This window comes from Pseudophryne corroboree, chromosome 9 (assembly GCF_028390025.1).
Source record: "Pseudophryne corroboree isolate aPseCor3 chromosome 9, aPseCor3.hap2, whole genome shotgun sequence".
NCBI lineage: Eukaryota > Metazoa > Chordata > Amphibia > Anura > Myobatrachidae > Pseudophryne > Pseudophryne corroboree.
This window is the reverse complement of record NC_086452.1, coordinates 325000615-325016952: the sequence shown is the minus strand read 5'-3', so window position 1 is coordinate 325016952 and position 16338 is coordinate 325000615. Positions and strand designations below refer to the sequence as shown.

General features: G+C 45.4%; 1 protein-coding gene across 2 annotated transcripts in view; it reads right to left on the bottom strand.

Moving 5' to 3' along the window:
• The window catches only part of SYNGR1 (synaptogyrin 1), a 171100-nt gene that overhangs the window by 19588 nt on the left and 135174 nt on the right, over positions 1–16338 (bottom strand). For both annotated transcript variants that reach the window (XM_063940498.1, XM_063940499.1), the window contains one exon: positions 7870–8107. In XM_063940498.1, the coding sequence (XP_063796568.1) occupies positions 7870–8107 (238 nt within the window). The remainder of the gene's footprint in view (positions 1–7869; positions 8108–16338) is intronic.

Here is a 16338-nt window from a genome sequence, read left to right as displayed (position 1 = left end):
TGTGGAGAAAAATCTCCAGACTTGATAACACTCCCTGGAAATTTTTTCCCTGTGTGACTGCTCCCCAGCCTCTCAGGCTGGCCTCCGTGGTCACCAGCATCCAATCCTGAATGCCGAATCTGCGGCCCTCTAGAAGATGAGCACTCTGTAACCACCACAGGAGAGACACCCTTGTCCTTGGAGATAGGGTTATCCGCTGATGCATCTGAAAATGCGATCCGGACCATTTGTCCAGCAGATCCCACTGAAAAGTTCTTGCGTGGAATCTGCCGAATGGAATCGCTTCGTAATAAGCCACCATTTTTCCCAGGACTCTTGTGCAATGATGCACTGACACTTTTCCTGGTTTTAGGAGGTTCCTGACTAGCTCGGATAACTCCCTGGCTTTCTCCTCCGGGAGAAACACCTTTTTCTGGACTGTGTCCAGAACCATCCCTAGGAACAGCAGACGTGTCGTCGGAAACGACTGCGATTTTGGATATTTAGAATCCACCCGTGCTGTCGTAGAACTACTTGAGATAGTGCTACTCCGACTTCCAACTGTTCTCTGGACCTTGCCCTTATCAGGAGATCGTCCAAGTAAGGGATAATTAAGACGCCTTTTCTTTGAAGAAGAATCATCATTTCGGCCATTACTTTGGTAAAGACCCGGGGTGCCGTGGACAATCCAAACGGCAGCGTCTGAAACTGATAGTGACAGTTCCGTACCACGAACCTGAGGTACCCTTGGTGAGAAGGGCAATTTTGGACATGGAGGTAAGCATCCTTGATGTCCAGGGACACCATATAGTCCCCTTCTTCCTGGTTCGCTATCACTGCTCTGAGTGACTCCATCTTGATTTGAACCTTTGTATGTAAGTGTTCAAAGATTTCCCATTTAGAATAGGTCTCACCGAGCCGTCTGGCTTCAGTACCACAATATAGTGTGGAATAATACCCCTTTCCTTGTTGTAGGAGGGGTACTTTGATTATCACCTGCTGGGAATACAGCTTGTGAATTGTTTCCAATACTGCCTCCCTGTCGGAGGAAGACGTTGGTAAAGCAGACATCAGGAGCCTGCGAGGGGGAGACGTCTCGAATCTCCAGTCTGTACCGCTGGGATTCTACTTGTAGGATCCAGGGGTCCACTTGCGAGTGAGCCCACTACGCGCTGAAACTCTTGAGACGACCCCCCACCGCACTTGAGTCCGCTTGTACGGCCCCAGCGTCATGCTGAGGACTTGGCAGAAGCTGTGGAGGGCTTCTGTTCCTGGGAATGGGCTGCCTGCTGCAGTCTTCTTCCCTTTCCTCTATCCCTGGGCAGATATGACTGGCCTTTTGCCCGCTTGCCCTTATGGGGACGAAAGGACTGAGGCTGAAAAGACGGTGTCTTTTTCTGCTGAGATGTGATTTGGGGTAAAAAAGGTGGATTTTCCAGCTGTTGCCGAGGCCACCAGGTCCGATGGACCGACCCCAAATAACTCCTCCCCTTTATACGGCAATACTTCCATGTGCCGTTTGGAATCTGCATCACCTGACCACTGTCGTGTCCATAAACATCTTCTGGCAGATATGGACATCGCACTTACTCTTGATGCCAGAGTGCAAATATCCCTCTGTGCATCTCGCATATATAGAAATGCATCCTTTAAATGCTCTATAGTCAATAAAATACTGTCCCTGTCAAGGGTATCAATATTTTCAGTCAGGGAATCCGACCAAGCCACCCCAGCGCTGCACATCCAGGCTGAGGCGATCGCTGGTCGCAGTATAACACCAGTATGTGTGTATATACCTTTTTAGGATATTTTCCAGCCTCTCAGCTGGCTCCTTGAGGGCGGCCCTATCTGGAGACGGTACCGCCACTTGTTTTGATAAGCGTGTGAGCGCCTTATCCACCCTAAAGGGTGTTTCCCAACGCGCCCTAACTTCTGGCGGGAAAGGGTATACCGCCAATAATTTTCTATCGGGGGAAACCCACGCATCATCACACACTTCATTTAATTTATCTGATTCAGGAAAAACTACAGGTAGTTTTTTCACACCCCACATAATACCCTTCTTGTGGTACTTGTAGTATCAGAAATATGTAACACCTCCTTCATTGCCCTTAACATGTAACGTGTGGCCCTAAAGGAAAATACGTTTGTTTCTTCACCGTCGACACTGGAGTCAGTGTCAGTGTCTGTGTCGACCGACTGAGGTAAATGAGCGTTTTACAGCCCCTGACGGTGTTTGAGATGCCTGGACAGGTACTAATTTGTTTGCCGGCCGTCTCATGTCGTCAACCGACCTTGCAGCGTGTTGACATTATCACGTAATTCCTTAAATAAGCCATCCATTCCGGTGTCGACTCCCTAGAGAGTGACATCACCATTTCAGGCAATTGCTCCGCCTCCTCACCAACATCGTCCTCATACATGTCGACACACACGTACCGACACACAGCACACACACAGGGAATGCTCTGATAGAGGACAGGACCCCACTAGCCCTTTGGGGAGACAGAGGGAGAGTTTGCCAGCACACACCAAAAACGCTATAATTATACAGGGACAACCTTTATATAAGTGTTTTTCCCTTATAGCATTTTAATATATATATACATATCGCCAAATAAGTGCCCCCCCTCTCTGTTTTAACCCTGTTTCTGTAGTGCAGTGCAGGGGAGAGCCTGGGAGCCTTCCCACCAGCATTTCTGTGAGGGAAAATGGCGCTGTGTGCTGAGGAGAATAGGCCCCGCCCCCTTTTCGGCGGGCTTCTTCTCCCGTTTTTCTGAGACCTGGCAGGGGTTAAATACATCCATATAGCCCCCAGGGACTATATGTGATGTATTTTTAGCCAGAATAAGGTACTATCATTGCTGCCCAGGGCGCCCCCCCCCAGCGCCCTGCACCCTCAGTGACCGCTGCTATGAAGTGTGCTGACAACAATGGCGCACAGCTGCAGTGCTGTGCGCTACCTTATGAAGACTGAAGAGTCTTCTGCCGCCGTTTCTGGACCTTCACTTTTCGGAATCTGCAAGGGGGGTCGGCGGCGCGGCTCCGGGACGAACCCCAGGGTGAGACCTGTGTTCCGACTCCCTCTGGAGCTAATGGTGTCCAGTAGCCTAAGAAGCCAATCCATCCTGCACGCAGGTGAGTTCACTTCTCTCCCCTAAGTCCCTCGTAGCAGTGAGCCTGTTGCCAGCAGGACTCACTGAAAATAAAAAACCTAACAAACTTTTACTCTAAGCAGCTCTTTAGGAGAGCCACCTAGATTGCACCCTTCTCGGCCGGGCACAAAAATCTAACTGAGGCTTGGAGGAGGGTCATAGGGGGAGGAGACAGTGCACACCACCTGATCCTAAAGCTTTTACTTTTGTGCCCGGTCTCCTGCGGAGCCGCTAATCCCCATGGTCCTGACGGAGTCCCCAGCATCCACTTAGGACGTCAGAGAAATTTCTGATACTCTAGGTCACCGTGAGTCAAAGAAGTTTGGGAACCATTGAACTAGGCAGTCTCTTTGGAATACTAAAGGGGAATACACATGGAGAGTTCCGTGCTTAAATTCTAAGCAATCCAACTAGATTGCTTAGAAATTAAGCCTGAAACTCTCCGTGTGTAGGGTGCCGGCGACAGCGATGCGGGATCTCGCGCGTTGCTATCGCCAGGTCTAGATGCCAAATCTATGCTTTAGAGTTGAAAGTAAGCTGCACTTGCAGCCGCCGTGACCTATTGCTTAATACATTTTTTTTTTTATCCATTTCAAATATCTTGTCATCACAGGCATTTGTTATCATTAGCTCCCAACAGGAGTACATGATGGCTCTCCAGTTAATCAATCCCTTCATTGCGGAGGATTTCCCACCCTGTTGCTGAAGCCATTTTTTACTGTTTGGACTCATCACATACTAACATCAATACAACAGATTTGTTTCCGCTGTACTTAAGGCCCATACACACTGGGCGATTTTGAGCTGAAAGCAGCTCACTTTTGGTGTGTTGAGCTGCTTTCAGCTCAAAGCCTCCCAGTGTGTATGGACAATCGGTAAAACGCTGATGCGCGGTCCCGCTTCATCGCTGGCGGCCGTATTACCAGTAGATGAACGGCGGGGTGATCGGCTTTCCATAGCGTCCTGCTATGGAAAGCCGCTCACCCCCGCTGACATCGCTGGGGCAGAGGGGGAAAAAAAAATCGCTCAGTGTGTATGCACTGAGCGATTTTCAGCCCAGTGAAGTCAGCGATCATAGCTGTGCATGCACGCTGGGCAAAAACACCCAGTGTGTATGCACCTTTACACAAATTACACTTTCTTATTTCAGAAGGCTTTGTATTTTCAGAAAACAGCAAGTTTTTTTTAACGTCTTACCACGTAAAATAAGTCATCAAAAAACTTTTTTGTTTTTGAAATTTCAAGAATGTGAACAAAAATTTTACAGGATTTTCTTTTAAGTAATTTTTTTTTTTTTGCTAACTTTATCTTGATATAAACATTTACCATATGTATGAGTAATATGGTATTCCTATAAGGCTTAACATTGTTTAATCTAGAAATCCTACTACGTTAAATGAGGGGTCTTTACTTAAATAAAAAAATAAAAAAAAATATATATAATTTTATTTCACATAAGAGGGAAGAGAATGGGCTTAAAGGGCCATACACACTAGAGGATATTTTTCCCAGATATGCAAGATAAAGACGATTGTGAACTATAAATCGTTCACATCATCTAGTGTGCATGGCCCAACAATCAATGAGGCGCGCACCCGCGCTCGTTGATTGTAGGTCGGCGGTGCAGACAGCTCAATGTGAGAAATGTCATTTGTGACATCGCTCATCACGGCATGCGTGTACGGAGCCGCAATGAGTGATGTCCGTGGTGTGACATTGCTCCTCCTCCCCGGCAGCGGCTCTCTCCTAGCTGAGCCAAAGACGGGAGCCGCACAGCGTCTCCATCATTTCTTCCAGTGCCCTACCAATGAATTTTATCCCACTGCCCCACCAATGAAGTTTTTATCACCCACTGCCCCACCAATTATATTTCCACTATGCCACCAACTTAATAAAAAACGTATTATAATGGGTAATATTTTATATATATATATATATATATATATATATATATATATATATACACACACATAAACACACACACATATATATATCATTTATGAACTCATTATAAATTTATTTTTTATTAAGTGGTGGCACAGTGGAAATTCGTGGGTCAGTGGGTGAAAAGAACTTCATTGGCTCCCCCTTCAACAGCCCTGCCCACACACCCAGAGATGCCTCCTCAATATTAAAAAAAGTAAAAAAAAAAAAAAGGTGCCAATTCCCAAGATATCTTTCGTCTTTCAAATTGTTTGAAAAATTGCTTAGTGTGTACACTCAATTTTGTTTGTGTTTGTCAGGGCTCTGGGAAGTTTAAGGTAAATTGCTCATTTTCCACATTGTTCATCTTTCACATTGGACATGTTCTAGTGTGTAGGGCCCTGTAGACATCCCCACCATCTGTGCAAAAAAAATTAAAAATTCTGTGTACTGTTTCAGTCACTGTCTGATCACCAGACAATACTAACTAAGGGGTCACAGCATTTGAAAAAGAAGTACCGCCTCTTTCAACAAAGGCACACTCCATAATTGCTTTCCCGCTCCTGAGCCTCTGACTATGGTACCATATGTGTATGTATTGGATGGATGGGGTTTTTTTTTTTTTTTTCTTCAATCCAACCCATTACAGAGATAGCAGTTATCACTATCAAGTTAATACATGGTTTCTCTTTACTTGGAACACATCAATATACCAAATTATATATTTGCTTCACCTGCACATATGCACTGTAATTTGAGTAAGATGTTTCATAAGACACTTGCTACTCAACAAACTGCAAACTTGCATGTGTATTTTTGGGTCTACTCCGATTGCATTTTTACATTTATAACCAAACCATTGTGTCCAAACTGAATAAGGATTCTTCCTCGTACCAGCTAGTTGATGGTCCCATTCAGACAGGTATCCGGTCGATACCGTATGTTTTTTTTTTTTTTTTATAGTTTGCATTTTTTTCTGCTTTTTCATATTTTACCATCCACGTGGACTAGAGCTGGAAATGGTCACCTTGTACAAACCATGGCAAGTGCAGTGGTACACTAATTGTGCTGAAACCTACAAATTGACCATTAAAAAAAACTTGTGTTGACCTTGTCATATGTCTACCATTTCCATATGGAACTTTTGCTTGTGTAGACCACTTAGGGCCGAACTAGACACTGGTGACCTTTTCATTGTCAACCTATTATACTATAACCATTCAGACACCAATGTGTATCATTTCCTGACCAGATTTTGCATGTTATCTTTTTGAATCTAATTCATCTTGAATGTATTCTGTTTGATAAAGACCCTTTTGGCAAAAAAAGCCAAGGGCAGCTTGCTATATCCCGCTACATATGGCACGGTTTTGCATGTCATAGACTCAGAGATTTAGCCATGTCTTGAGAGGTTTCTTAATTTGCTTCTTTAATATGTTACTTAATACATATTCTAATAAGGCAAACAACAATTTTAAAATCCATCCACTCGCTACTAAATAGCAAAGATGTAAGTGGACACATCTGTATGTGGTGACCTGTTGCCTGATCTGTGGGTTTCCATTTAATATCACACCTCTGTAGGCAGTTACTTCCCAAATGCGTGTATGCATTACACTTTCCTATATAATATATGCTGCTGTGTGTATGGTCTTGCATGACCACGGGTGGTTGCATTGTTATAGTCGTGCCTTTATAATCAGGGTTTAACTAATGTTTTATGCTCAGATGTGACTAGATATACTATATACACTTCATCAGGGGCGAAGTAATTCTGAGGATACACATTGCATGGCCTCCTCTATATTGTTCATCATGGGTTGGTGAGTGAAGTAGTTTAGTTTGGTGAGCTGAAGGATTGGAATAGATGGCCAGAATGATTGCTGGTTTTTTTTTTATTGTGAGCAGATGTTAAATTGGGTACTTTAAATAAAGGATCCAACTGTATAAGGATAATGCACCAGAGCTGTGGTTATTATAGTTTTAGATTGTGGCACTGCATAGTGTTTGGCTGTGATGTCCTACAAAGATTATCAGATAAGCACATACTGATCTTGTTGAAAGTACATGAAAAAGTTGGCTCACATTTAGTCCACACAGTTATAATGCACAGTGAGCAACCCCTTGCTAATTATAGGTTAAAGCTGGAATCCATCAGTTGGTTTTGTACACAAGCGAAATCTGCCAAATAAAAGCCCGTCACCCAGTTCTCTATGGTTTCATTAGCCGTTGAATAGAAAACAACTGCCCCGGTGCCATCCAAGAAATTAATAACAAACACTGTTGGTTCCTAGGGAGGACATAGCACTCTCCCAGTAGCAAAAAGAACCAGGCGGCACTCCAAGGTCTTGTGCAAAAAAGATAGCTTTTAGTGAAAAATCACATGAATATAAGGCATAGCATTGCCGACGTTTCAGCGCCGCGCAGGGCGCTTTTTTCAAGGCTGTTCTTTTTCCAGCATACAGCCTTGAAAAAAGCGCCCTGCGCGGCGCTGAAACGTCGGCAATGCTATGCCTTATATTCATGTAATTTTTCACTAAAAGCTATCTTTTTTGCACAAGACCTTGGAGTTCCGCCTGGTTCTTTTTGCTACTGGGAGAGTGCTATGTCCTCACTAGGAACCAACAGTGTTATATATATATATATATATATATATACACATATACATAGATATATATATATATATATATATATATATATATAAAATCTATTTTATGATATAGAGAGATAGACATGGTCATCAGCATACATCAAAATAAATAGTGGAACACTGCTAGATGTGAAAGGCCGTTTGTATAATGACTAAGCTCACCAGACACTGCAATATCACTTATCACAGTTTTCTTGCGGTCTTTGACACTACTGATCTGCGGGAAGTGGACATCGACTGCCAGGTACAGAAGGCAAGTGAGGAACGCCAGCACTCCTACAGTCACTCCATAGGTGCAGGCACTTCGGTTTTTGTTGAAAATGCAATGCTCCTCCTCCTCATCTGGGAGATTAATGTATCCCTCATTAACTATACACCCGAAGACCACAATGGAGAAGACCTAAAAGAACAGAAAATGAAGTCAGTGACTGGTACGTAAATGACCAATATATTTGTAGCTTTAGTCTTTAAAATGGTTTGCATTTAAAATAAAAAAATCCTATAGATGCAGTACAGTGTAGAAGCAAAAAATATACATTTATATTTTAACCACACCAGAAAGGAATTGCCTCCAAAGAGTTAACATATTATATGCAAAAAAATATACAGATTCAGATTTAGTTGCACACAGATATACAAGTGTTAAGCGTGTGGATGGGTTATGGACTGCGCTCCTGTTGTATGCAAAAATCACTGTATAGTCTGCCGCTATTGGGGCAGGGGACCCTCAAACCCTGGAGTACAGAGTGACCAGACATGCTACATAGTAAAACTTAGATCATAGGCACATTTAGATCTTAAATATACCATCTGAACCACACCTCCCAAGAGGTAGCAAACATCTCGGCCGATTAAGGTGGAAGTGACGCAAGGGCGCTGGGCATGATATGGCAAAGTAGTAACAGCATCACCAGGCACCTACTTTGGAAGGCCACCCACGGCGGCCGGGAGGACACGAGAGGCACACAAGGGCCGACGTGGCCAGAAGTACCTGCGGCCGGAAGTGACACAGCCAGAAGGCACCCCGCACCTGTGATTGACGCAGCCGTAAGTTACTCAACTGGCGGAAGTTGCCGTTGACAGCAACTCAGTCAGCGGAAATGGAAATACACAGCAACAGTTTCGGAGGTTGAAAAAAGACAATTTGTCCATTGAGTTCAACCTGTTTATGGTCTCCTGCGCTGTATTATATTTAGGACTAAAATTATCCATTGTGAATGTCGGCTGTTGTTAGTTTTTCTCTTTTGTTACCGATAGTGCGTGATCTACCCACCATAACCCTGTATAGCCTTATCAATTAGGAATTTATCTAGCCCATTCTTACAAGTATTGACAGAGTCTGCCATTACTACTTTCTCAGGCAGGGAATTCCAAACACGTATTGTCCATACTGTGAAGAAACCTTTTCGCCTCTGTGTACGAAATCTCCTCTCCTCTAACCTAAGCAGGTGTCCATGTGTCCTTGGTGTCGATCTTATCAAAAACAGATCCTCCGCAAGCTATGTCTATTGTCCCCTTATATATTTGTAAGTGTTAATCATGTCCCCTCTTAAGCTCCTATTTTCCAATGTAAACATGCCTAGCCTAGCAAGCCTTTCCTCGTATTCCAGCGTCTCCATCCCCTTCAGTTTGGTCGCCACGCCTCTGAACTTTTTCTAATTCCGGGATAACCTTTTTGTAGTATGGTGCCTAAAATTGTGCACAGTATTCAAGATGTGGCCTCACTAAGGATTTATATAATCAGAGTATAACAGTCTCATCCCTTGCATCAATTCCCTGCGTAATGCATGCTAATACCTTGTTTGCCTTTTTTGCTGCATTCCCAATTTGGATACTGCTGCTAAGTTTGTTATCTATGTGAACATCCAAGTCTTTTTCCAGTACAGAATCCCCTAATTCTACCCCATTTACTGTAGGTGGTATTTTTTTCTTTGCTACCAAAGTGCATAACCTTACACTTGTCTGTATTGAACCTTATTCTCCATTTGGCTGCCCATGCTTCCAGTTTAAATAAATCTTTCTGACAAGACTCAGCATCCCCCACCGAATTTATAACCTTACAGTTTGCTATTGTCTGCAAAAATTGACACCATGCTCTCTAGACCTACTGCTAGATTATTTATGAAAATGTTAAACAGTAGTGGTCCAAGTACAGACCCTTGTGGCACACCACTAAGTACTTTAGTCCAATTTGAAAAAATTCCATTTATCACAATTCGCTGCGTCCTATTATCTATCCAATTTCTAACCCAAGTGCATATTGTGCTCCCTAGCCCCAGTTCTTGTAATTTATAGATAAGTCTCATGTGCGGTACTGTGTCGAAAGATTTAGCAAAGTCTAAAAAGTTTGTGTTAATCCCGCCATCTGGTCTTCTATTGTGAATACTGATGCGAAAAACTCAAATTTTTCCGCTATGTCCTTATTGTCTTTAATTAAGACAACTCACATTGTCCTTTAAAGGGCCTATACTCTCCTTCTTTAATCGTTTGCTGTATTTGAAAAACTTTTTGGGGTTTAATTTACTTTCCTTTGCTACTAGCTTTTCAGTTTCTATTTTAGCAGATCTTATTTATTTTTGTGCATATTTTGTTACAATCCGCTTTCCAGTCTGATTTCGATTTTCTGAATGCTCGCCTCTTTATGCCCATTATTTCCTTAAATCATTTTGTTAAGCCACATTGGTTTGGAATTATTACTCCTTTTTTTGCTGACCATGGGAATAAATTTACGAGTATAATTTTCGAGCAGTGTTTTTATTACCTCCCATTTCTCCATTGTATTTTTATACTGAAACAAAATTTCACATTCAATGTCCCTTAAAGCTTCCTTCACCATATCAAAGTTGGCTTTGTTAAAGTTTAGAGTCCTACTTGAGCCTATATAGGACTGTTTATGAAAACAGATATTGAATGTGATCATATTGTGGTCGCTGTTTCCCATGGGCTCCCCTACTATAATATTTGATACCAATTCCCCATTGTTTGTTAATACCAGGTCTAAGGTTGCATTGTACCTAGTTGGTTCCTCGAATAGTTTAAGTAATAAGTTATCATTTAGTGTATTTAAAATAAGATTTTACTCACCGGTAAATCTATTTCTCGTAGTCCGTAGTGGATGCTGGGACTCCGTAAGAACCATGGGGATTAGCGGCTCCGCAGGAGACTGGGCACAACTAAAGAAAGCTTTAGGACTACCTGGTGTGCACTGGCTCCTCCCACTAAGACCCTCCTCCAGACCTCAGTTAGGATACTGTGCCCGGAAGAGCTGACACAATAAGGAAGGATTTTGAATCCCGGGTAAGACTCATACCAGCCACACCAATCACACCGTATAACTCGTGATACTATACCCAGTTAACAGCATGATAACAACTGAGCCTCTCAACAGATGGCTCAACAATAACCCTTTAGTTAGGCAATAACTATATACAAGTATTGCAGACAATCCGCACTTGGGTTGGGCGCCCAGCATCCACTACGGACTACGAGAAATAGATTTACCGGTGAGTAAAATCTTATTTTCTCTAACGTCCTAAGTGGATGCTGGGACTCCGTAAGGACCATGGGGATTATACCAAAGCTCCCAAACGGGCGGGAGAGTGCGGATGACTCTGCAGCACCGAATGAGCAAACTCTAGGTCCTCCTCAGCCAGGGTATCAAACTTGTAGACTCTTGCAAGAGTGTTTTAACCCGACCAAGTAACAGCTCGGCAAATTTGTAAAGCCGAGACCCCTCGGGCAGCCGCCCAAGAAGAGCCCACTTTCCTCGTGGAAAGGGCTTTCACAGATTTAGGGTGCGGCATTCCAGCCGCAGAATGTGCAAGTTGAATCGTGCTACAGATCCAGCGAGCAATAGTCTGCTTAGAAGCAGGAGCACCCAGCTTGTTGGGTGCATACAGGATAAATAGCGAGTCAGTTTTCCTGACTCCTGCCGTCCTGGAAACATATAATTTTCAGGGCCCTGACTACGTCCAGAAAACTTGGAATCCTCCAAGTCCCAAGTAGCCGCAGGCACCACAATAGGTTGGTTCACATGAAAAACTGATACCACCTTAGGAAGGGATTGGGAACGAGTCCTCAATTCCGCCTTATCCATATAGAATACAGATAAGGGCATTTGTATGACAAAGCCGCCAATTCTGATATACGCCTGGCCGACGCCACGGCCCACAGCATGACCACTTTCCACGTGAGGTATTGTAACTCCACGGATTTAAGTGGCTCAACTCAATGCGACTTCAGGAAATCCAACACTACGTTGAGATCCCACGGTGCCACTAGAGGCACAAACGGGGGTTGACTATGCAGCACTCCCTTGACAAAAGTCTGAACTTAAGGCAGTGAAGCCAGTTCTATTTTTGGAAGAAAATCGATAGAGCCGAAATCTGGACCTTAATGGAACCCAATTTTAGGCCCATAGTCACCTCTGACTTGTAGGAAGTGCAGAAAACGACCTAGCTGAAATTCCTCCTTTGGGGCCATACTGGCCTCACAGCACGCAACACATTTCCGCCATATGCGGTGATAATGGTTTGCATTCACTTCTTTCCTAGCTTTAAATAGCGTAGGGATAACTTCCTCCGGAATGCCCTTTTCCTTCAGGATCCGGCGTTCGACCGCCATGCCGTCAAACGCAGCCGCGGTACGTCTTGGAACAGACAGGCCCCCTGCTGCAGCAGGTCCTGTCTGAGCGGCAGAGGCCATGGGTCCTCTGAGATCATTTCTTGGAGTTCTGGGTACCAAGCTCTTCTTGGCCACCCGGAACAATGAGTATAGTTCTTACTCCTCTCCTTCTTATTATTCTCATTACCCTGGGTATGAGAGGCAGAGAAGGGAACACATACACCGACTGGTACACCCACGGTGTTACCAGAGCGTCCACAGCTATCGTCTAAGGGTCCCTTGACCTGGCGCAATATCTTTGTAGCTTTTTGTTGAGGCGGGACGCCATCCTGTCCATCTGTGGCCTTTCCCCACGGTGTACAATCATTTGGAAGACTTCTGGATGAAGTCCCCACTCTCTCGGGTGGAGGTCGTGTCTGCTGAGAAAGTCTGCTTCTCAGTTGTCCACTCCGGGAATGAACACTGCTGACAGTGCTAACACATGATTTTCCGCCCATCGGAGAATCCTTGTGGCTTCTGCCATCGCCATCCTGCTTCTTGTGCCGCCCTGTCGGTTTACATGAGCGACCGCCGTGATGTTGTCTGACTGGATCAGCACCGGCCGGTGTTGAAGCAGGGGTCTAGCCTGACTTAGGGCATTGTAAATGGCCCAAAGTTCCAGAACATTTATGTGTAGGGAAGTCTCCTGACTTTTCCATAGGCCTTGGAAGTTTCTTCCCTGTGTGACTGCCCCCCAGCCTTGAAGCCTGGCATCCGTGGTCACCAGGACCCAGTCCTGTATGCGGAATCTGCGGCCCCCTAGAAGATGTGCAGTCACCACCACAGCGACACCCTGGCCCTTGGAGACAGGGTTATCCGCCGATGCATCTGAGAATGCGACCCGGACCACTTGTCCAACAGATCCCACTGGAAGATCCTTGCATGGGACTTGGCGAATGGAAATTCTTCGTAAGAAGCTACCATCTTTCCCAGGGCTCGCGTGCATAGATGCACCGATACCTGTATTTGTATTAGGAGGTGTCCTTCTAGAGACGCCAACCCCTTGGACTTCTCCTCAGGGAGAAACCCTTTTTATCTTGTTCTGTGTCCAGAACCATACCCAGGAACAGTAGACGCGTCGTAGGAACCAGCTGTGACTTTGGAATATTCAGAATCCAGCCGTGCTGTTGTAGCACTTCCCGAGATAGTGCTACTCCGACGAACAACTGCTCTCTGGACCTCGCCTTTATAAGGAGATCGTCCAAGTACGGGATAAGTACTTCGGCCATTACCTTGGTAAATACCCTCGGTGCCGGGGCCAGACCAACGGCAACGTCTGGAATTGGTAATGACAATCCTGTACCACAATTTTGAGGTACACCTGGTGACGAGGGTAAATAGGGACATGCAGGTAAGTATCCTTGATGTCCAGTGATACCCTGAAATTTTCCAGGCTTGCAATAATCGCCCTGAGCGATTCCATTTTGAACTTGAACCTTCGTATATAAATGTTCAAGGATTTCAATTTTAGAATGGGTCTCACCGAACCGTCTGGTTTCGGTACCACAACATTTTGGAATAGTAACCCCGGCCTTGTTGAAAGAGGGGTACCTTGATTTCACCTGCTGGAAGTACAGCTTGTGAATTGCCGCCAGTACTACCTTTCTCCGAGGGCAGCAGGCAAGGCTGATGTGAGGCAACGGCGAGGGGGAGTTGTCTCGAACTCCAGCCTGTATCCCTGTGATACTACTTGCAGAACCTAGGGATCCACCTGTGGGCAAGCCCACTGATCCCTGCAGTTCCCGAGACGCGCCCCCACCGCACCTGTCTCCACCTGTGGAGCCCCAGCGTCATGCGGTGGACTCAGAGGAAGCGAGGGAAGATATTTGATCCTGGAACTGGCTGACTGGTGCAGCTTTTTCCTTCTTCCCTTGTCTCTGTGCAGACCCGCTTGCTTTTCTGAAGCCGAAAGGACTGTACCTGAAAATACGGTGCTTTCTTTAGGCTTTTGTGAGGAAACCTGAGGTAAAAAAATTTCTTCCCAGCTGTTGCTGTGGATACGAGGTCCCAGAGACCATCCCCAAACAATTCCTCACCCTTATAAGGCAGAATCTCCATGTGCCTTTTAAATGCAGCATCACCTGTCCACTGCCGGGTTTCTACTACACTCCTGGCAGAATGGACATTGCATTAATTCTGGATGCCAGCCGGCAAATATCCCTCTGTGCATCCTTTATATATAAGACAACGTCTTAAATATGCTCAATGTTAGCAAATATTATTATCCCTGTCTTAGCGTATTAATATTATCTGACAGGGTGTCAGATCACGCTGCAGCAGCACTATTTATGCTGAGGCAATTGCAGATTTCAGTATATAACCTGAGTGTGTAAATACAGACTTCAGGATCGCCTCCTGCTTTTTATCAGCAGGTTCCTACAAGGTGGCCGTATCCTAAGACGGCAGTGCCACCTTTTGACAAACGTGTGAGCGCCTTATTCACCCTAAGGGATATCTCCCAACGTGACCTATCCTCTGGCGGGAAAGGGTACGCCATCAGTAACTTTTTAGAAATAACCAGTTTCTTATCGGGGGAAACCACGCTTCTTTACACACTTCATTCATTCATCTGATGGGGGAACAAAACAGTGGCTGTTTTTTCTCCCCAAAAATAAAACCCCTTTTATGTGGTACTTGGGTTTATGTCAGAAAATGCGTAACACGTTTTTCATTGCCGAGATCATGTAACGGATGTTCCTAGTGGATTGTGTATATGTCTCAACCTCGTCGACACTGGAGTCAGACTCAGTGTCGACATCTGTGTCTGCCATCTGAGGTAACGGGCGTTGTTTTGAGCCCCTGATGGCCTTTGAGACGCCTGGGCAGACGCGGGCTGAGAAGCCGGCTGTCCCACAGCTGTTACGTCATCCAGCCTTTTATGTAAGGAGTTGACACTGTCGGTTAATACCTTCCACCTATCCATCCACTCTGGTGTCGGCCCCACAGGGGGCGACATCCCATTTATCGGCCTCTGCTCCGCCTCCACGTAACCTTCCTCATCCAACATGCCGACACACCGCACACACACAGGGAATGCTCTGACTGAGGACAGGACCCCACAAAGTCCTTTGGGGAGACCGAGAGAGAGTATGCCAGCACACACCAGAGCGCTATATAATGCAGGGATTAACACTATAACTGAGTGATTTTTCCCCAAATAGCTGCTTGTATACATATATTGCGCCTAAATTTAGTGCCCCCCCTCTCTTTTTAACCCTTTGAGCCTGAAAACTACAGGGGAGAGCCTGGGGAGCTGTCTTCCAGCTGCACTGTGAAGAGAAAATGGCGCCAGTGTGCTGAGGGAGAAGCCCCGCCCCCTTTTCGGCTGACTTTCTCACGCTTTTCTGTGATACTGGCAGGGGTAATTTTACATCTATATAGCCTCTGGGACTATATATGATGTATATTTTGCCAACCAAGGTATTATTTATTGCCCTCAGGGCGCCCCCCCCAGCGCCCTGCACCCATCAGTGACCGAAGTGTGAGGTGTACATGAGGAGCAATGGCGCACAGCTGCAGTGCTGTGCGCTACCTTGGTGAAGACCGAAGTCTTCTGCCGCCGATTTTCCGGACCTTCTTCGTGCTTCTGGCTCTGTAAGGGGGACGGCGGCGCGGCTCCGGGAACGAACACCAAGGTCGGGTCCTGCGGTCGATCCCTCTGGAGCTAATGGTGTCCAGTAGCCTAAGAAGCCCAAACTACCACCTGTTAGGTAGGTTCGCTTCTTCTCCCCTTAGTCCCTCGCTGCAGTGAGTCTGTTGCCAGCAGATCTCACTGAAAATAAAAAACCTAAATATACTTTCTTTCTAGGTGCTCAGGAGAGCCCCTAGTGTGCATCCAGCTCAGCCGGGCACAGAAATCTAACGGAGGTCTGGAGGAGGGTCTTAGTGGGAGGAGCCAGTGCACACCAGGTAGTCCTAAAGCTTTCTTTAGTTGTGCCCAGTCTCCTGCGGAGCCGCTAATCCCCATGG